Source organism: Silurus aristotelis, assembly GCF_946808225.1.
Source record: "Silurus aristotelis genome assembly, chromosome: 11".
NCBI classification, from domain to species: Eukaryota; Metazoa; Chordata; class Actinopteri; order Siluriformes; family Siluridae; genus Silurus; species Silurus aristotelis.
In genome coordinates, this window is record NC_139584.1 from 21772075 (window position 1) to 21794483 (window position 22409).

Here is a 22409-nt window from a genome sequence, read left to right on the forward strand (position 1 = left end):
TACATTTATTTGATTTATTTATTGATCAAGCCTATTGTTTAGCTTAATTTTTGCACTCAATGTAAGGTGACCAAGAGATAATTAAGTTCAAATGTGATGTAACTTACATACAATAGTTTAAACGCTGCTTGCCTGTTTATAAAACGGGTTTGCAAACAGAAATGTTTTATATGCTAATATTACGCTACTGTAATGGTAATACGCTACATATGGTAATAGGAATTTGCCCCATCAAAACAATTTCACAACAAGGCCCAGATAAAACCAGATTATAGTCCAATCAAGAGCAAATATGCACATGGTTGAAAAGAATTCTACTCTAGGAACACATCACACACTTTTAAGCTTAAAATCAAAATCAGATACACTGCGTACCACAACCACCAGTTGTGGAATTGTACATTGCTTCCTTTTTATAGCATGTGTGTAAAATTCCTCAAATTCCTCTGTGCATGTGATGTGTGATAACTGTCCCTCTTTTTTTTTTTTTTTTGCTCATTTTCTGTGGTTCTCACATGCTATTTCTTTGGACACACACACACACACACACACACACACACACACACACACGCAAACGCAAACGCACACATACATATCAATCTGCACTTCATAGTGTAGTGTGTCAGCCATTAGAAGATATGCTGACAGATATCTTGACCAGGACCTGATAAACAAGTCAAGGTCAAATACTGGAGATCGCCATCTCCTCAGCACTCATCACACACACACACACACACACACACACACACACACACACACACACACACACACACACACACACACACACACCACATAAATTGTACCCTGTGCAAGTTCTCCTGTGCAAACCAGATTAGAATGCCTTTTCTAGGGATGTTTTTAGTTATACATAATTATGAAAAGTGCTATATATTACTATAGCTACATGCAATTTGCCTTGCTCGCTCTGTGAGCTCTGGTATCCGGTCACTGTGCATGAATAAGCACACATTCAATGCATTGTATTTTTTTTCTCACTACCTGCAAAGCGGGTTCCCATAAATCAGTCTGAGTTTAGAGTTTTCTGCCAGTCGCTGCTGTGTGATGGATGCTCTCTGGAATTCCACGCTTTGATGTGGAGGCAAACGATGGAGGTGGTATTCCGATAGCCACCAGTGCAGTGCTGTAACTGTACACTTTGTGTGTGTGTGTGTGTGTGTGTGTGTGTGTGTGTGTGTGTGTGTGTGTGTGTGTGTGTGTGTGTGTGTGTGTGTGTGTGTGTGGGTCAAGCAAAAGAACATGGGAATATAGTGAGATCTGTGACTCGAGGAGACATGGCTGATTTCCTCACCCTCTGATTTTCCTCTCGTTCTCACTCTGTTTGTTAGGGTGTCACTGGAATTTATATGCATTGCGTGTATTCAACTGATCAAAGCCATTCCTTTGTTGTGAAAAAACAGCAAGAAGTATCAATTGCAAAATCAGTAAACTCTCTGTACAGATACATGCACTGGGGCTAAAATGTATATGCAAGTCTAACTGTACAAATGACATAAACAAAACTTTGGAAAATATTAAATTGTATTAATATATTTTTCTTTATTCAAATTAATAAAAAAATATATATTAATACTATATGGTATTATTATTATTAATAATAATAATAATAATTTATAATATTATTTGATTAATTGTATGTAATTAATTGGATAGCCATAATTAATTGTATTTATAATTTAATGATATGATTTGGATTCACCAATTTGGCAAAGTAACTTTGTTGCAAACCAACTTAAATATATAATTATTAAATAAATGATTTTAATAGATGCTGTAAAAGCAGTTGACCTGAGAGAAAGTAAAGAAATGGAAACAATGCCTCACATTAAGAACCATTCTTCAAATTCTACCTCTTCACAAGGATGTATAAGCCACATTCACTGTCAAGTAGCAAAATTTCTTGGATTTGCAAGAAGCATAGAGGCATTAGTGGAAATCTCAGCTCGCTTTCCATACTTCATGAAGGCTAAGCCCTACATTTTTATTTACCACAAAGTGGATTCTGGTTAGCACCAAGGAAATCACCTGCCAATGTTATTGTCATGAAGCTGGAACTTGAGAGTTGATAATAGTAAAACTATCTCTGGAAAACAAAAGCCATTAGCTTGAGGTGGCTAAAAATTTCTTGTTGAAACTAAAGTTTTATCACACGAGATGAACACAAGCCCACACTGCTAGAGCACAAAAGCAGAGGTCTTAAGACTATACTTTGCACCCTCAGTATAGGAATACCCAGAATCCATCATTTTGAATCTTGCTTTACCATATTTATCACCTCAAAAGTGAACCAAAAAATCACTCACACTAGAGCACATTTCCCAACATGTCAGTGCCCTGAAACTAAAACTGATGTACACCCACAACAATCTCCTCAATGAAGCAATGCATTAGTTGCCACATACTGTCCAGTAGTCACCAGTACACATCCATCACTTTTTTTGGTAAAATACTAGTGGGAAACTATGCTGGCCAAAATGTTTTTTTTTTCTTTCAAGTCATGCTCTATGTGTGCACAGGCTAAAGTTCCCCAGAGCCTTCCTAGCTGGGGGCTACCTACCTGTACTGTACCTATTCCACTACCTATTTGCCATTGACCACTGTATATTATAGTGTTTGTTTTCATCCTAGACCTTCTCTCCCGCCTTTTCATTTACTCATTTGACAAAAGCTTCAATCCAAAGTAATTAACAATTGAGCTCAGCATATGAAGTTTAGGAAAACTGAGCTCAAGAGTAACAGTTTGGCAGTCCTTGAAACATGACAACAATCCTGGTAACCACAGACAGCTTAAGTCTTGAATAACCAAATCATGAAATCAAACAATATAGTGAATTTGACCATCATTACCTATTTAATTTACAAACTTTAACAACCTAACCAATACTGCAAGAGACCAATTTGCTTTCTGGTAACCCATTTTCTTTCTGGAAACTCATTTTCCTAGTGTTAATGTTTTCCAGGTGATACACCTTTAATGCCACCGAATCTGGAAGGACAGCCAACTGACACAATGAGATCCATATTCAAATGTAGACTGTGGCATAGCAAAATCAAACACTTCTTCATAAGGGATATGAACCCAATGAAAGCGATTTGGCTATCAGCATTTACAGCACTTTGATGCCCCAATGAACAGAGATTCAAATACATCTTTAGATGAATGGCCTTTAATCCCTGCCCAGTCTTACAGCCTCATGTGATCAAAGACTTTATGCATATCACTATGATCATACTGCTACAGAGCTTCACTGTTGAGGAGTGGGTTGGGTGTTCTGTTGCCACTGAAATCCCAAACCACTATTCCCATAATGACTTGTATATTCACAAATTACAATCCACATCACTTTAGCTATCACATAACCCTAGTCCTATTTGTATTTATCAGATCAGTCTCTTTTTTGAACTAATAGCCTAAACAATTCCTAGATTCTCTTTGTATATTTCCCAGTTTTAACTTTAGTTTATATGTTTAATGATCTCTGCCTCCACCTAGTTTTGCCTGTTTATCAATCACCTGACTTGTCACTTATTATAATCCCTAATTATTGATCTGCCATATTTAGCAGTACATTTGACTTTCATCTGCATCTAAAGCTATCTGACAGTTTTTATTTACATAGTGTACTACAGTCATATACATGCTGCATAAAAATATATTGTGCCTAAATCTGTCTCTCTTTTTTTTTTTTTTACAATGTATTGTATTTATTTTATTTATACTACTATACAACTTTGTATTGATTAGTAGTTTCTAGCCAGCTAGTGAGTAAAACTGTCCAACTGGTTGATGCATTTCCTGAATGAGAGACCTCAGGTGGTGAGGATAGGGAACAGAACATCCTTTGAAGGAAATATATTAGAAAACCATTATTAGACCAATTATTTAGCCCAGAGATACTCAAACATTTTCCAATGAAGAGATAAAAATCAAAAATGATTTGGTATTATAGTAAAATTTAAGTTGGCATGGTCCCCTAATTTATGATTTTATAATAAATTAATAAATCAGTCAATAAATAAATAAGTAACATGAATCTGTAATTTGTTTAACTAATGCAGTTTTATTTTCAAAAGTTTCTAAAAAGGTTTTAATGGAATTTATAGAAACAATCGCATTTTGTTGCACAGTAGAGTTCAGTGTCTTATACAGCTACTCAAGCTATAAGCAAATATAAGCATATAAGTCATATGCTTGTAATATCAGTGACCTCTAATGAAAGACATGAAGCAGCTTCTTACTTTACATTTTTTCCAAATTGGGCTGCAGGTGAATTATATATATTATACGGAGTCAGAAGATCATGTAGGTTAGAGTCAGTTATTTTGCTATTAAGATTACACTTCTACAAGTTCATCAAACTGAAAGTCCCACATAGAAGAAGGTAACGCCAAAGAGATTAAGCTCTATGTCAATTGCTTGTTCTTTCTTTTTTTTTCTTCCTCTACTTGTATCTGGGATGGCGGGCCATATCAAAATTCATCATAGGCCAACTTTCGTTAATTACGGAATACTTAATAAAGGATCATGCTTTTTGGTAAAATAACTAAAAAAACTTTGAGTTTAAGGATTAAATGTTTGACTACACCAATTCTCTGTATCTTAAAAGTGTTTCTTGATGATTCATGAGGATCAGAATATAAATTAGTAATTTCTCTGCAGTGAGTAATGTTATTTTATGTCAAAGCAAAACAGTTCATTACGTTTATTTTCACTTGCCATTGAGTGAGAATGTATGACATCACCACAATGTCGGAGGTCTACTACATGTTTAGACGTATATAAAGGCATGTCAACATTTGCATATATTATCTGTCATAACAAGTAATTGAATATAGTCTGAAACATTATACAGCTCCTGCCAAAAGTAAAAAAAAAACCTAGTTTTTAATAGTTTATGAGGCACATGCATGTTCCTTTTGTTCATGTGCAAAAAAAAATAAAGCTAAAAGCTAAAACATGCAATAATTGGATAGTGAATAACTGAAAGAAATTGTTGTGGTCAAACAAGGAGGTGGAAGCTTGAAGGTTTTAGGTTGGTGCTAACAGGAAGTGGTAGCTCAGTGGATAAGATGTTGAACTTCTGATTAGAAGGTCATGGGTTCAAATTCCAGCACTGGAGCAGGGCCCTTAATCCTCAATTGCTCAGCTGTATAACTAAAATAAAAAATCTCCAACTTGCAAACTCACTTTTTATTTTTAAAAGAGGCATGGCAAAGTATTTCAGCTGAATGTTTGGAACAACTGACTGTCCAAATGAGTGAGTAGAGCTGTTGTTCATGCTGGAGGAGGATTTTTCAATGGAATAAAGTTTACCATCTGTACATTTATATAATTCTTTGGTTGAAGTAAATCTTTTTACTGTTAAATACCTAAATAAAAAAAAATTAAAAAAAATTAAAATAAAATAATAATAATAATAATAAAATAAATACTTTGTTGCATATAAACAAAATAGCATGCATGTGCCTTTCAAAAATGATTAAGGACTAATAAAAACACTGTATAACTACAGATTCTGCATGACCAGCTATGCCAATAAAAACACATGATATGACACAATAATACACACTAAGTAGCTGTGACCTACCTTTGAAGAAACTAGCAGTTTATTGTATAAAATCATAAGCATATTGAAACGATAGGTGATGGAAGGAAACCAACATTTCCAGGGGTATTGTTAAATAGATCTTTTTTAAGAAATGCATATGATATTTAATAAGAATTCAGCTTAACTTGTGCAGGCTCAACCTTACAACGAATTGCTAAAAACTGTGAAAACCAAGAGTTTGTTTTAAAATCAGATGCATGTAGAGTGCTTGGATTTGCCCTTTTATATAGAGATTGATTATTCTGTTTAAATCAGACATGTTTTATTCATCTGTTCTTTTAGACTTGTTATGACACTGTAGATAAGTAATAAAAGACATGCAGATGAGAAAAAAATATTCACAAAGATGAAATTAATTAGACAGTGCTGAGTTATTTGCATGAAAACATGCCCTGCAGACTAAGTTTTAAAGCGACGCTAATTTTGCAAATATAAAATTAAGAATGTTGGACAGTGGAGAATGTTTATTTGCATAGAACGAAAAGGTTTTGACTAAATTTATGTGCCATTATTTTATAGTTAAGTCACAATTAATTTGATAAAAAAATGTAAATTAAGCTGTATTGTAACCTAATGACAAACACCTGATTCTTGCGTTAAGTGTATGTCCTATAGTTTGTGGGTAATTGCTACAGACGAAAGTTTACAGAAAATTTACTAAAGGAGTTATTTGTTTAAATGTTGTGGTGTTTGTATTTTGCAAATAAAGAAATTACTCAATGGGAAAGTTTTTTTTGGTATACAAGCTGGAAGGAGAAAAAAGAAGCAGCTACTGAAACTATTTATAGCCACTATAACATAAGTGAAAAAGAGGACTAACTTGTTCTATATACTGTATGTTCCACATGCGCATTTTTCATTAATAAATAATCAAATTTGTCATTGGCAAATTCCTGTAGTATGAGAGGAATAATATGGTATTTTATATATATTTATATATTGTGACAGAGTGTTTACAAGGAACATCACAGCGTATGTATATATATATAAAATATAAAAGAATAAGTCAGCTTCTGATCTGTAACTGTTTTACACTACTCTGTGAATGATTCTTTCATTATAAATACATGAACTATTAATACACACACACATAAAAATGTTTTATGCCTTACATATACGAGTGGAATATCAAAACACTCTGAGTAATTTAAATATGATTTACTTAACAATATACTGCAAATAACTTTCAAATATAATAATTTCTCTGCTTTTTCTTTTGCATTAAATTTTGGTCAAAATGTTACAAATGTTAAAATAGATACAATTTTGTCATTGTAGACACTTTCTGAAAGGTTTAATGTGTTGAAAATGGCTTGATTTTCAGACTCAAAATAGGATGAAGCTCATTGCTGAGAATTATGAAGATAGTCATCCCCATCATTATCCCAATCATCCTCATCATCCACATCCTGGTCACCCGGGTCCATCACAACATCGCAGACTGTCAAGAGGATTTTCCACTCACAGCAATTCTCAACCTGAGCAGCCGGAGCAGCCTGAACAACCTGAGCAGGTGAGACACAAATTGTCCCATACTTGGAATTTTGGGGATATTTTTTGTTCCATATGTTGTGTTTTACAAAATATGTGTGTGTGTGTGTGTGTGTGTGTGTGTGTGTGTGTGTGTGTGTGTGTGTGTGTGTGTGTGTGTGTGTGTGTGTAGTATACACTCATCATTGATGTCGTTATTATAAGCTTCTCTGCCCTGCATGGCCTTAGGCCTGTGCTTGGCAGATTAATGTGCAGTTGGTACACTAGGAACAGCTTTTTGGGTGTTTTATTAGCCTGTACGCTGAGTTTGCGCATTAACTAGACTTGACTAGACCTGAATTCTCCCATTCTGGCAGTGAACAGGGACTCAGTTCCAGTAACTGACTACAATTGCTGTTGCTCCACCATTACTTTGCAATTTTGATGAAAGTGTGCCCTAGATTAGATCGGCACCGAATTCTTTCACAAGCAGCAGAATTTGCCCATAAATGACCAAAGGAAAGAGAGAGGAAGTCTCTCTGATTATTCTTTTGCGAGCAATTTCTGCAAATTCTTGCCATGTGGGTGTTATGGATATCAGAATGCTGGTTTCTTTCTTTTTTAATATTGCTTGCAGGAAATGTAGCTTAAATGGTACACGCATGCACGCACGCACACACACATGCACGCACGTACACACTAGCAAATATTGGTCTGCTCTTGAGAACAGGAAGCTAAAAAGGAATTTTATTGAAGTCTGGGGTACGGCTCGATTATAAGTGTTAGAGACGGTATTTTATCTGCGAGATGCCTAACCCAGATTCACACTGATCAGTGTGTATAGAAGGAGTGTGGGTAAGATTTTCTGTGTGAACATTTCAGTTATCACAACTTATACACAAACTTCAAGTGTATTATTCCTAGTCGCTCCAAGAATAATCAAATGGTTAGGTAATGAGAAAGCTAAATGTCATCGTTGTCGTTGTCGTTCTCATCCTCATAATTATCACTATCATCATCATCACCATCATCACTGTGGGTAGTGTGTTTATGTGTGCACTAAGAGGGCTGTGTGAAGGCAATGTTCCAGACACAGTGCCTGACAGGTCATAATCATATCAATTTAGAGAAAGAATAATTTTGAACTCCTTCGCTCCGTCTCTGCATATACATATGTGCAGAAACACTCACTTGTACTCACACGTACACACACACTTTCTCCTCCATCAGTTGTAATACAGTAATAACAGTAAGATTTATAGCACTCAGGGAGCCAGTAAATTCCCTTTAGCCCACACACAAACACAGACACACACACACACACACACACACACACACACACACACACACACACACACACACACACACACACACACACACACACACACAAAGATAAGACTTTGTTTTCAAACAAACTCAAACTATAATACATTCCTATAGTATTTTTACAATGGCCCACTTTCAGAGTGATGAGTGAAACCTTTTAAAGAAATGGATTTACGGTATTGTATGTTTTCTTAAATAATTTTTGGTGAAAACCTAGCAAATATCAGCGAAATTGTAATAAAGGGTAATATTATAGCAAATGCATTATCACAAGGTGTATTTAGGATTGCAAAATACAAAAGACCCTTGACATTCTTGATGCCTCAGCACAGTCTCTATGAAAAAGGCATCATGTTAAGAAAATATCAAAACAAAACAAAATGTACAATACTGTAAGTATATGCCAGTATGCTTAGATGATGCTAGAATATCTTATATATAGTTCATGTTACTTATATGACATTAATACTTATATGACATTTTGTGTACTCCCACAAAAAAACAAGTAATTAAAATGACAAGCCTTTAAATCTTTGCTTGAGGTCAGGAAAATATCATTTTGACATTGTGTTTGTGCTAAGAGCCGCTCTTGGCAGATGACAATGCAAGTGCACTTTGGGCTGATTTTAAATGCCATACCACCCCTGCTGTGCCACTTCACCCACATCATTTTCATGTCTAACTGCTTAAATAAGACTCCCACTCACCAGCCAGCTTGCCCCTAACATTCGACAACTAACAAGCAGGGAGGGTAAAAGCTAACACATGCTTCCTCTGAGACAACTAACCAGATCCTTTCCAACTGGTGGGGCAGCATAACACACCTGTGGAAATTCTGTATTTGCCAAAATTCTCCACATACATGAGCTCACAAATGCCTACAATTGGCCAGAGAATTATATATATATATATATATATATATATATATATATACACATAGCGAGAGAGAGAGAGAGAGAGAGAGAGAGAGAGAGAGAGAGAGAGAGAGAGAGAGAGAGAAAAAATATCACAAAAGTGAGCACACCCCTCACATTTCAGCAACAATTTTATTATTATGGGCCAATATTATATAAATTAACATTTGATATGCTTAGAGTAGTTAATGTGCAGCTTGTACAATTACTGTCCTCAACATATAACTCAACATGCAGCCATTATTGTCAAAATAACTGGCAACAAAAGTGACTACACCCTAATTAAACATGTCAAAACTGTGTCCAAAGTGTCAATATTTTGTGTGAGCACCGTTGTTATATTGCTTGATTCTCATGGACATGGAATTCACCAGAGCTGCACAGTTTGTTGTTGGGATCCTCTTCCACTCCTCCATATTGACATCCCAAAGCTGCTTTATGTTAGACACGTGGCGCTTCTCCACCTTCTGCTTAAGGATTCCCCACAGGTGCTCAATAAGATTCAGGTCTGGAGATACACTTGGCCACTCCATCAGCTTCACATTCAGCTTCCTCAGCAAGGCAGTTGTCATCTTGGCAGTGGTTTTGGGGTTATTATTATGTTAAAAAAATACTGTACAACACAAGGATTCCACTTCTTTATTCGACCATTGCGAGGCCGGTTCCAAGTGAACCCTGTTTTGGATAACCTCTGTATGACCCTGGCCACTGTACTTTAACTCAGTTTCAGGCCATCTTTGTGAAGAACAACAATTTTAATTTATAAATCCTCAGAGAGTTCTTTTCCATGAACAGTATGAGAGAATTTAACTTAAAGCACTAATTATTAACTGCTCTAATAAAAGATACACAAATTTGTATAGTTTTGTCAAGCAAACAAAAACATGAACATGATGAATAGGAAATGTGGCTTTACATGATTACACAACATACAGTTGTTATCACATACAGGGTGTACTCACTTTTTTTGTCAGCTATTTTGATTATAATGGCTGTATGTTAAGTTATTTTCAGAGGAGAGAGAATTAAGCAGCACATTGACCACTCTAAAATATATTTCATTTCATTTCTATAGTATTGTCTCTTGAGAAGATATACTAAAATGGTTGCTGAAATTTACTGTTTTTTATCTATGTTTACACATTATCACCTTCAAGAGATTCCCCTTGCACACAAATACAGTGCTCCAGCATTCCTACCACTTCTGGAATGTGTTGTGGATGTCTTCTTTTTGAAACATGTTGAGTTCCTTCTGCGATTCGTGCTGGATCTCCACAATGGTGTCAAAACCTTTGAGCTGGATCTTCATCTTCGGAAAGAGTTTGAAGCCTGCAGGAGCCAAATCTGGTGAGTAGGGTGGGTGCGGAATAGGGCGAGATCATTTGGATAGTTCTCTGATGATTATCATACACAAGTTGCCGAATAGAAACATTTTTGGGAGTTGAAGGTCGTTGAAGGTCTTCCTGATATCTCCGTGTCTTTCAGTGATGCTGTTCCGCTCTTGAAGTGAGTGTGCCTCTCAAAACACCTCAATCTACTCATTGCAGCATCACTGTATGTCAAATGTATGTATTTTTGTTTCAACTTTCTGTCCATCATTAAATCACTAGTTTATACTGCTTTATTTAAAGTGTAATCTTCATTTAGCTATAATAAGAGTTATCTAATGTTTTAAAGACTTTAGTGCTGCCGTCATCAGTTTTTGTAGCTAAGGCATATATTTAATCTCCTACTGTTTTATTGTAATTCAAGACAACTGTCACAGCACCTCAGAATGTTACTCCTCCCTGCTAGAAGTAGTAATGGAGTTCTCCTTCATTATTTGACACAAATTTCATAGGACATTTCCTGAATATGGCAGATATTGTCTTAAAAAGTTACAATTATATTTAATTTCTCAGAAAGGACGTACTGTATATATATATATGGGTTTGAGGTTGCCAAAGTCAAACATTTGTGTTCCTTACATCAACCCTAGAGTAGCAGGCAGGTTCTTATGATTTGCTTTAGACCATGTTGCTGAAGGGAAAATGTAAGAATCAAAAAATTGATTGATGCTGTGTTTTAATAATTTCAGACATTAAAAGCTTGTTTTGCCATCTTTTGTTTCTCAGATTGCAAACAACCTTTAAAAGTTGAACAGATTCTTATTATCGAGTGAAAATGTGTTAGAGGTTGGTTTGGGGCTGGATAAAACTCATTTTTTGATTTGAGCCATGGAGAAACCATGAAGAAAAACAATTACTGTTGCCAGATGCATGATATGATTTGATTTGATTGTTTTGAACAATTGGTTACTTGGGTAACAGTGCAATTAGTTTATGATGCCATTTCTATGTTTTTTTTTTTTTTTTTTTTTTTTTTTTTACAGTTCTTGATTGTTTCCAAATTTACTATTCATAAATGATTGATATATGGAAGCAGTTATCTTTTATATTGTTTTTAAAAGCTTAGTTTTTACTCAGAAATGTTGGGACACAAGACACAATCATGCTTATGTCCACAAAAGGATACATAATTATTTTAATATTTATTCAAAGCTACTCATTCACTAGAGAATGTGTGAGACCACAACAGTGAGTTTCAGTCAATGTTGAGGTTTACTCTGACCACAAATAAGGGTAATTACACACACATGGACATTGACACACACACTGCAAAAGGGTTGTGGATTAGGATTTTTCTGATAAATGATCATTCTGATAAAAAAAATAATAATCATATTTAGTTGTACCTATATACACTCACAGGGTAGAATGATCAGCTTATAAAGTGTTTTGTTTTAACCTGCTTAGCCTTCACTACAAAACCCTTGTTTGTAAATTTATAATAAATGAATGGCTGTTGTGTTGCCTGCCAGTTTAGTTTCCAGTAGCCATCTCACTGTAAATCATGTAATTTTACATTCAAGTATTAAACAGTGTTCTTTACAGAAATGTATTTTATTGTAACAGGGGTATAATGTATTTACTGCATTTCATAATTTTCACACTTTAATCGAATTATGTGTCATTATCAGATTATTCAGCCTGCCACAACAAAAAGTAAATACCAAAACATGAAGGTCTTAAAAATGTTATGAGGTAACTTTTGCCATATACAAATAAATATCCATGTTGAGATCAAAACAGAATGAACTGTTTTGCCCAGGAATTAGTGTTAAAAGTTAATCATGCTCAAGTGGGAATAAAGTAAAAATTCTAATGAAATGCTCCAAAAAAGGTTGCCACTTATATTATCAATACTCAGACAATTACAACAGCAATTCCAAAATGTAGATTAAAATACAGTGCAAATCTCAAACCTATATTCTATTCACAATAACACACTAAATTGTTTGTGTGTTATTGTAAAAATTGTCGAATGTTTTATCCAGGAAAACATACCATTTCAGGAAACAAAAATCATTTCATTTAAAAATAGTTGGAACAAGGCCATGTTTAACACTGTGTAGCATCATGTCTTCTCTTCATATATATATCTAATAAAGGAAGGGACCACTTGCTTAAGTTTTGGAAGAGGAATGTTGTCCCATATGACTGCAGACAGGCCAGTTTAGCACCCAGACTCATTTACTACAAAGTTATTCTATTGTAATAGATGTTGTATGTGGTTAGAATTGTCTTGCTCAAATATGCAAGGTCTCCCCTGAAAATAAATTATCTGGATAAAATAATTTGTTGCTCTAAAATCTGTATATAGCATTAATATGTTGATGGAGCCTTTCCAAATGTGCAAGCTGCCCATTCCACAGGCACTAATTCACGCCCATGCGATCAGAGATGCAGTTTTTTTTTTAACTGAGCTCTGATAACAAGCCAGATGGTCCCTCTCCTCTTTAGTCCAGAGGACATAGTATACATGGTTTCCAAAAAGAAATTGAAAGTGTGTTTTCACGGAACAGTTTTCCATTTTGCCTAAGTACTTTTTAAGCAAGCTTTGGCCCTGAGAGAATGAAGAGGGTTTTGATTCATGTTCACGCATGACTTCTAACCTGCTAACCTGCTAAACTCCATAACCTGCATTTGTGGATGACAAAAGTATAGAATTATATGCCCAGTATAAGCATGCCTATGATCACATGATGTACAAGTGTATGTCTTAAAAGGGTATGTAAATTCATGATTACAAGCAGCAATCTTATCACAACACCATGACACAAAGCTGACTGGTAAATGTTACCATACCACCCATTTGATGCTTTAGAGATGTGCCAAATGTATGTGTTATATACATGAATAAATATGTCTTTACCAGCTGAACTTTTTTTTTTTTTTTTTTTTTTATGAAAATTAACTTTAAAGACTCTCTGTTACTTTGGCAAGATTTAAGTTGGTGAAGAGAGGCTAGCTAAAAAACTGTGTGCTGTACTGAAAACATTGTGATCTTGTTAAAGGTATATGGGGAATAACAGACAAGCTTGTAAAAGTCTGCTCAGGTCATGTTTTACAGTAAGTCCATAAAAGTGCAGATGGGAATAGTGTATAATGGACTGGAAGAGTGAGTGACATGTCAAACATTCTGGGAAAGCACAGCTAAATGAATATAAGGTACATATAGTGGTTTAGTGGATGGTTTTAACAAAGGTTAAATTGAGTGCTGGGATGCAAGTGTGCATTTTATGCAAGTACATTCTTTAAAAAAAAAAAAAGTCCTCATTTCACACACACCACACATCATCCATTTCTCTCGCATTTCTGCCCTTTCGTCTCCATATGTGACCCCCTGACCTTTTCTGGGAAGTTCATCGTAGGTCAGAGTCAAGCTCCTGAGGTGTGACTGTTGTTTTTTCAAACACACTCATCCTCGTTCGCTCCTTTATCTGCCTCTTTTGACTGAGCATGATTAATCACTCTGTTTTCTTCTGAATGAGAGTGCAAGAGTGAACGGGAGGGTGATTAATGATGACGAAGAACTGGAGAACCCTGCTTGGCCAAAGCTGTCAGATGGATCTAGTCTCATAGCCATTGCAAACAAACCCCCACCACCACCCAGCTACATATACACACACACACACACACACACACACACACACACACACACACACACACACACACACACACACACACACACACACTATAACTGTTTCCATAACCACCAGCATTTTTGGCCATGTCTATCAGCTAATATTGGAAATGAATAAGTTATGATTTATGAGCCGGCCAGATTGCTTTATTGAGTCAAATGCTATAATGAGCACTCAGACTGTCAACAAGGATAATCCATTATGACACAAATCCCCTAATGACAAAAATGAGGTTAGTGATGGATAGAGCAGATCCAAGAACATCTCAGATGTGAAATGATTTAAATACTGTGAATGCATAATGGATTTGTACTTAATACCTTCCTTCCCATCAGTGCAAGTTAAACCACCAGTGTGTCTTTAAAGAAAATATCGCATCTCCAGTTTTTGCATTTTGCTATACTTGAATTGTTTCAAAGAAACTGTGCTACTTTTAATTCAAGATTCTCCGGTCTTTGTTGTCTTTTCATTCCAAATAGTTTAGCAGAATGATCAGCGCTGAAAATTTTATGAATTTACATAATGCTGTATTTTAATATAAATATATAAAAATAAAACTTTCTCTTTTGCTACAATCATTTTTTTTATTTATATAACTAAACATTTTAAGATACTAAAAGCAAACCCACATTGGGTTAACACTGACAATGTGCGTGACATTGTTGGCTTTCTGTTTATGCAAGCTGGCCAATGCACCCCCCCACTCCCATCAGTCCACTACAATAATCAGTGTGATTAACGATGGTCCATATCGAATGTATTACATTAATCTTCGGAGTCTTTCGGTTCCTTCTCTGTCTCTTTTCTACACAAAGCCATACTTAAATGCCCTAAGTGGAATACTATGAAATATACAGTGAGGCTTTCACATACTTGATACATGACCTATAAAGCCATGCTCTACAATGTCCAAAAGCCTGACTCCACTACCAGGAAGTGTACTTCCTTTGAACATTTATCAATATATATATATTATTTGTTTTATTCAAGAAAACAGTCAACTTCCATTTTGTATGAGAAACTGAAATTTTTTCATTCATTCATCTTCTGCTAGCCATATTTAATCCTGGTTGATGATCACGTTTGTGGCTGTTCTTGAAGCACATCCCAAGAACACTGGGTGGGACACCTTGGATAGGATCACAGGGCACACATTTATAGGGGTACATTAGTGTGGCCTGGCAACCTACTGCCTTGTTTTTTTTGGAGTAAGGAAGTAAGAGCATGTAAAATGTCACACAAAGAGTAAGTCAAGCGTTTAACTGTACAAGGGATACAGACATTGTGAGTTGGCAGTTCTAACCTGCTGCACCAACACACTAATGTGTCGCTGAAAATATCGAGTTAATGATCTGGCTTGTGTGTGGTTTACCTCTGACTTTTGTTTTAGCCCTTAAACTATGTCCTATGTCACTATTCATATAGTTAAAACTGTTATGTATATATATATATATAATCATACATGCATACATACATATGTGCATACATTTATTTAAAATAATAAAAATTCAAATCTTTCATTTTCCAACTATTCAATCCCAGAAGAGTTTTTTAGAATAATAATAAACATAGTCTATAAACTATTAAACATGTATTAGAATGTATTGCTACTGAGTCTTTTTGTAAGTCACTCTGCATAAGGGCCTCTGTCAAATGCCACAATGTAAATATAAATGTATTGCTTCTTTAAAAAAAATCATTATTTCTTTTTAGGATGATGAAGAAGGCATCTGGGCTTGATTCCTGGTCTACTCTGGCCTGCTGCTCATCTTCTGTTCAAAAGGGTGAGTGATAATGATGACAATCAACCCCCACTCATTTTCTCTCTGCTGCTTGCACTGCTTTGCTTGTAATTGAATTAGCCCCTGGGGGCTAGCTAAAATAAAGCAAGGTTTATTCAGGAAATGTTAAACTCTCAATGGCACTTGCATTAAAAAAATGCTGTGTGCATTGGACCCAAGCTAGTGTTTGAAGCAAAACTGGAATTACTGTTGAGCCACAAAGTCCCATACATGTTTGCTTTCCACAGACTATGAACATTTTACAGCTTATACCTTGTTAAAATGACAGAGTGAGAAGAACCAGAAGACTTGTCCCACACACACACACACACACATACACACACACACACACACACACACACACACACACACACACACACACACACACACACACACACACACACACACAAACACCTGTAAAATTTAACAACCCAGCCTACCTGTAGTTAGTGAGTTAGTGTGTATCTGTATGAATGTGTGTGTATGTATATTAATTAAAAGGCTTCAGGTCGTTTTATGGCAAAAACATTAAAGTGAAGAATGTTGGACTGTAAAAAAATTATTTCTGTCTCTGCACCATGGTCAGATATGATAGACTGTTTGAGAAGGTTGCATTACTGTTAGTAAAATACAGTACCAGTCAAAGTATGAGCACACCTTCTACTTCCATGTTTTTTCTTTATTTTTATTATTTTTAGCATTGAACATTAATTCCGAAAACATTCAAATGATCAAAGAACGCGTATGGAATGTATTAAGCAAAAAGCGTCAACCAACCCAGAATATGTTTTTATATTTTAGATTGTCCAAAGCTTTGATGACAGCTTGGCATCCTCATGTCATTCTCTCATCAGATTTACGGTGCAGTCACCTTGAACAGCTTTTAGTTCATAGCTGTGCCTTATAAAGTGTTCATTTGTGACATTTCTTGCCTTCTTAATGTGCTTTAGACCAGCAGTCCCCAACCTTTTTGCGCCACGGACCGGTTTAATGTCAGACAATATTTTCATGGACCTGCCTTTAAGGTGTGGGGGTAAATACAACAAAATAAAACGATACGACTGGCATAATAACTGGTATTTTCTAAAAATAATAAACGTGAATTAACTGTGTTGTTTTTTGTTCATTTTGCTAGCTTGGGGGTTTTAATTTAACAGTAATGTATTATGTGTTAAGGTAGCGGATGTAGGTAAGACATGTGACCGAGGCAAGCATCATGACATGCATCAAGCGTGAGTAATAGACATATGTGCCGTAGAGAATCCGGTAATTTTCCAAAATAAAACATAGTTCAGAATCAAATAATAAATCAAACAGAAATAATGTAAGTTATTTATTATTTCTGTGCATCCCAGTACCAGTGATGAAACAGTTTCACAAAGACTGCCACAGAAAATTAAGATCAAGAGCTACCTCTGTTGCAGAGGATAAGTTTATTAGAATTACCAGCCTCAGAAATCGTAGCTGTACATACAGTAAATGCTTCTAAGAGTTCAATTGGCAAACATATTTCAACATCCACAGTTCAAAGAAGACTGTTTCAGTCAGGCCTTCATTGTCAAGCTGTGACAAAGAAACCATTACTTTGGAAGTACAACATGCAAAAGAGACTTGCTTTGCCAAGAAACACAAGGAATGGACATTAGTGGAAAATTGTTCTTTGGTCTGATGAGTCGAAAATTTTTATTTTACCACCATGTCTTTGTTAGACATACAGAGGGTGAACAAACAGTTCCTGAATGTGTGCTTTCTACTGTGAAGCATTAAAGGAGAAAGTGTGAGGGTGTGGTGTTGCTTTGCTTTGCTGATGACATTGTTGGTGATTTAGTCAAAATTAAGGGCACACAATCAGCATGGCTACCATGGCATTATGCAGCAACATGCCATCTCTTCTGGTTTGCACTTCGTGGGACCATCATTTGTTTTCCAACAGCTTACTGACCCCCCACACACAATTCCAGGTTATGTAAGAGACATTTGTGCTTCCACTATCATCTGATCTAATCCAGCTAATATGGTTTGGGATGAGTTTGCCATAAGAAAGTAAAGGAAAAGCAGGCAACAAGTACTCAACACCTCTGGGAACTCCTCAAGATTTTTAGAAAAATATTCCAGGTGACTACCTCATAAGGCTGACTGAGAGAATGCCAAAAGTGTACAAAGCTGTCATTAAAGCAAAAGCTGGCTACTTTGAAGAATCAAGACTATAAAATATATTCTGGTGATTTAACACGCATTAAAGTATCTGACTTAAGCAGTACTTGAGTATTTGACTCATATTGAACGTAGACTCAAAGATGCGCTAGTTCTCAACACCAAGACACGTGTTAGTGAAAGCCTAACACAGTCAATTTTTGAGGTTTTATTTCCTAAAATACAAATCAAATTGTACACCTCAATGCTGGACTAACCAAATATTCACAGCTGACTGACTGATTGCAAAATGTAATTGTAACGGTCATTATCAATATAAATATAGTGGAGTAAAGAGAACATGTATTGAATTATAAATTTTATTATAAATGTAGAGTAGAGAGTAAAAGATAAAAGTTGCCTTTTTTGCTAGCCAAAGTACAGTAACAAAGTACATTTATAGAACTTGAATACTTTACACCACTGGCTTTAAGGGTTTACAGTAATAAAGTAAGTTCATTACTTCATTCCTGTACAGCACGGATGTTTATGTGGATATCATTTGGGAAACTTTAACATTTTTTTTTTACATTTTAATGTGTAATATTTTACTTTTTACTTCACTACATGTCAGAAAATACATGCCGTTCCTGACTATTTTAAAGAAACCACAAGTGTAACCCTGCTGTCCTGGTGATAGTTTGTAAGAGTGCTCTCACTGTGTGTCTGCAGCAAAAGAAAACTTTCTACTCTTAAAGGTATGATGAACAGAACTTTGACTGCATTAATTATTAAAACATATAGATCAGTTTCACTCTTGATAATTAATTACTCCCAGTGCAGTCAGTGGTTGGGAAGTCTGGCTTTGCAACCACACACACACACACACACACACACACACACACACACACACACACAGTATTTGTGGTAATCGAAACCCTCCACCTCTCATCCACCCACAAGTCCCATAATCCAGCAGATTTGTATTCCACCGCTTTACTTTACTCTTATCAGCATAACTCATCTCACTGCCTGGGTTTTCTCAGTGCATGTGTGAGTGCTTGCACCATACTGACAAAACTTTGCTTGAGTGTTCAAGGTTTTTTCCCCCCTCTATTTAACGCAAGGCATTACAATTTCGGTTTCTACTACTTTTTATTTATTTTTTATTTTTTTTTAGCAGGTTCCTTTATAAAACTTAATTAGCAAAGCAGACATAAAGTCGAAAAGTATGTGCTTAGCTATGACTAGCTGGTCTCAGGATGCTTTTACAGTTTTTCTTTTTTGCCTTCCTGGCCTCTCTAATCAAAGAGGAATGTTTTTCCCGAGGAGGGACACAAACACAAAACAAAGCAGGAAAGAGACAATACTGTATTTGTAAGGAATGTCTGAGCAGATTATTGAATGTGACATTTGTACTTAAACACCAGAAAATACACAGCATCTGATTTTAATGATAAAGAGGAGAAATTAAATTTTTTTGTAAATAAATAAATAAATATATTGATGAGAAAATTCTATCAGGAATATTGCAACACCATACTCCCATCAGGATCTAATTAATTTAATTGTTTCCCAAAGTCTACTTGTTTATCATCCAGTGTGGATGATAGTGGAGCATGACTGTTATCCAGTTATGCTAGCTGAATGTGCTGGTTTCCTTCCAAATACTCAAGAGGCACATATAGATACAATGAGCACAGCATTGTTATTAAGCCTCAGCTTATTTAGTATAACGTCAAGTTTATGGACTCCTAATGTTGGTCTCACGCTATGCTCACAACGTACCAAAAACCTTATATGAGGAGTGTTAAAGTATAACAGGGTCTTTTAATATTACAGGTATAAAAATGGATGTTAGCATGGTGGCACTGCACACAGTAGTAAGTGGCTTGCATGTCCTATTACTGATAAATAAATGTCGTGGGCCAATCCAGAGACCATAATCAAGATGGCAGACAACAGTGTTAGTCTATGCATGGAACAGCATGTGGTGATGAAGTTTCTTGTGAATGAAGGTACACAAACTCCTCTGAATGTCTACAGAAGAATCGCAGCAGTAAGATATTTTAATGGTGTAAACGTTTCAAATATGGCCGTACGCCCATCAGTGACGATCCTAGATGTGGTGGTTACTTGATGATGAAGTGGAGCTGTCCTACAGTAAGCAGGCTGTCCTACAGTAAGATGGTTCAAACATGCTGACAAATCTTTCTATGTCGAATTTTCCCAGGTGTTAGTTAAATGCTGGGAATAGTAAATAAATGTAGCAGGGGAGTATGTCATAAAATAAATGTAGTTTCCCCTCAAACTTGAAATTTGTTCTTTTCTTTTAAAAATTCAAAAGTCCTTATACTTTGTATTGCCACTTTTCAGAGCCACAAGCTTCAGAATCCTGCAAGATGCAAGTAATCTGAGTAATCCAGACCAAGATGTATAAACCGAATTCATAAATATTCATTCAATAAGCACATCTACATTGTAACATTGACAAATTAAAACATGACGTGTTTATTATTTATAATTTTTTTTGCCAAAAGGATAATGTTATACAGATTACAAATTATGAGATTTAAAATCTCAACAGGAAAATTAAATTTTCTAAGAAAAAGCTGAATGAGTTACAAAAATAAAATTCAATTACAGGAGAATAAATTTTACAGTAAATAAATTGATTTATACACATAATGATATGTAGCGAGCCCTGAGGTTATTTACACATGAATATGTACATGTACATGTAGATGATTCTACTATGTGTGAATGTATGCATGCCTGTGTGTGTGTGTGTGTGTGAGTGTGTGTGTGTGTGTGTGTGTGTGTGTGTGCACATCTTGTGGTACACACATGTATGCACCACATCTTGTGGTGCATACATGTGTGTAATTGTTACTTGGTGTGCTGTAATATACAGCGAGCTCCTTTGTGCATGGTAGTAAAGGATTGAAAATGGGGTAATAACACTGAAACATTGCAAATGTGTTAGCAATCTTTGCAGCACCGTTCTTATGGAAGCTTTGCTAGTTGAGATCTCTTAATAAGCATAGCAAATTAAAAGCAGTATAAGGCACCGTGTGCCAAAGCATGATGCTTTTTTTTTTTTTTTTTCTTTCAAGCCACAATAACACATTGTTCCTCAATGTTTTCTCCAAAGTGTTTAGGTGTCACTTTATATAGAAGAAGGTTTTTTTGTTTGTTTACTGACTTGGCTTGCTTTGTTTATTGGCCATCTGGGCTTTGTTAGTGTCTGTATACAGATAACTAACAAATTAACCCCTTGCAGGCCTCATGGTAGATCTACTGTGTTTACTCTGATTATCATATACCTTTCCTTTCGATTCGAGTGATATCATTTGATGTAAAGTAGAATTCCAGTATATTGTGACTTGAGTAATCGATTTGAACTGTTGAGCCACCTTTTAGACAGTTTGTAAATTTATGCATTTATTTATTTATTTGTTTGTTTGTATATTCAATCTTTTTTGTTTGTTTGTTAATTTATTCATTAATTCATTCATCCATCTATTTGTTTAATTCATGAATACATGCATCATCGTCTCCAGGTTGCGTATGTTACCCTGTTGGAGACGCAATGTCTCGTTCCCTCGGGGAACCAGGATTACATACGTAGCCTGGAGACATTCCCCTTCAGGAACTCGAGCTACGTCAACAACGCTTTGGGAAAGAGTGTCCAATACCCCCAGACTGACCAGTCCCTGCCTAGTGTGGATGGATACAGCTAGATTGAAGGACAAAGGAGCCAGGAGTGGCACTAAGTTCAAGGCTATAAAACCTGATGAAGGTCAGCGGGGTAGACCAGCCTGCAGCGTTGCTGATGTCTTGGAGAGAAACTCCAGAGGACAATGCATTAGAGGCTGCCACACTCCGAGTAGAGGGCACCTTGGGAACATACCACATTCTGGTGTAGAGGAAGGCAGTGGCCATAAGAAAATTCCAGGAGAAAAGGGACCACGGAGAGGGCCGAAGATCTCTCTCTTGAGAGAGGAGATGGCCAGAAGAAACACAGTCTTAACCATGAGAAACCTCACAGGAACCTTGGGCAAAGGTTCAAAGGGAGGCTCGGACAGGGACTCCAAAACAACGGCCAAGTCCCACACAGGCACTCTAGGTT

General features: G+C 35.9%; 1 protein-coding gene across 10 annotated transcripts in view; it reads left to right on the top strand.

Moving 5' to 3' along the window:
* The window catches only part of LOC310733293 (ERC protein 2), a 223756-nt gene that overhangs the window by 151268 nt on the left and 50079 nt on the right, over positions 1 to 22409 (top strand). For all 10 annotated transcript variants that reach the window (XM_083554436.1, XM_083554438.1, XM_083554440.1 and 7 more), the window contains 2 exons: positions 6952 to 7140; positions 16077 to 16147. In XM_083554436.1, the coding sequence (XP_083410562.1) occupies positions 6952 to 7140; positions 16077 to 16103 (216 nt within the window). In that variant the 3' untranslated portion in view covers positions 16104 to 16147. The remainder of the gene's footprint in view (positions 1 to 6951; positions 7141 to 16076; positions 16148 to 22409) is intronic.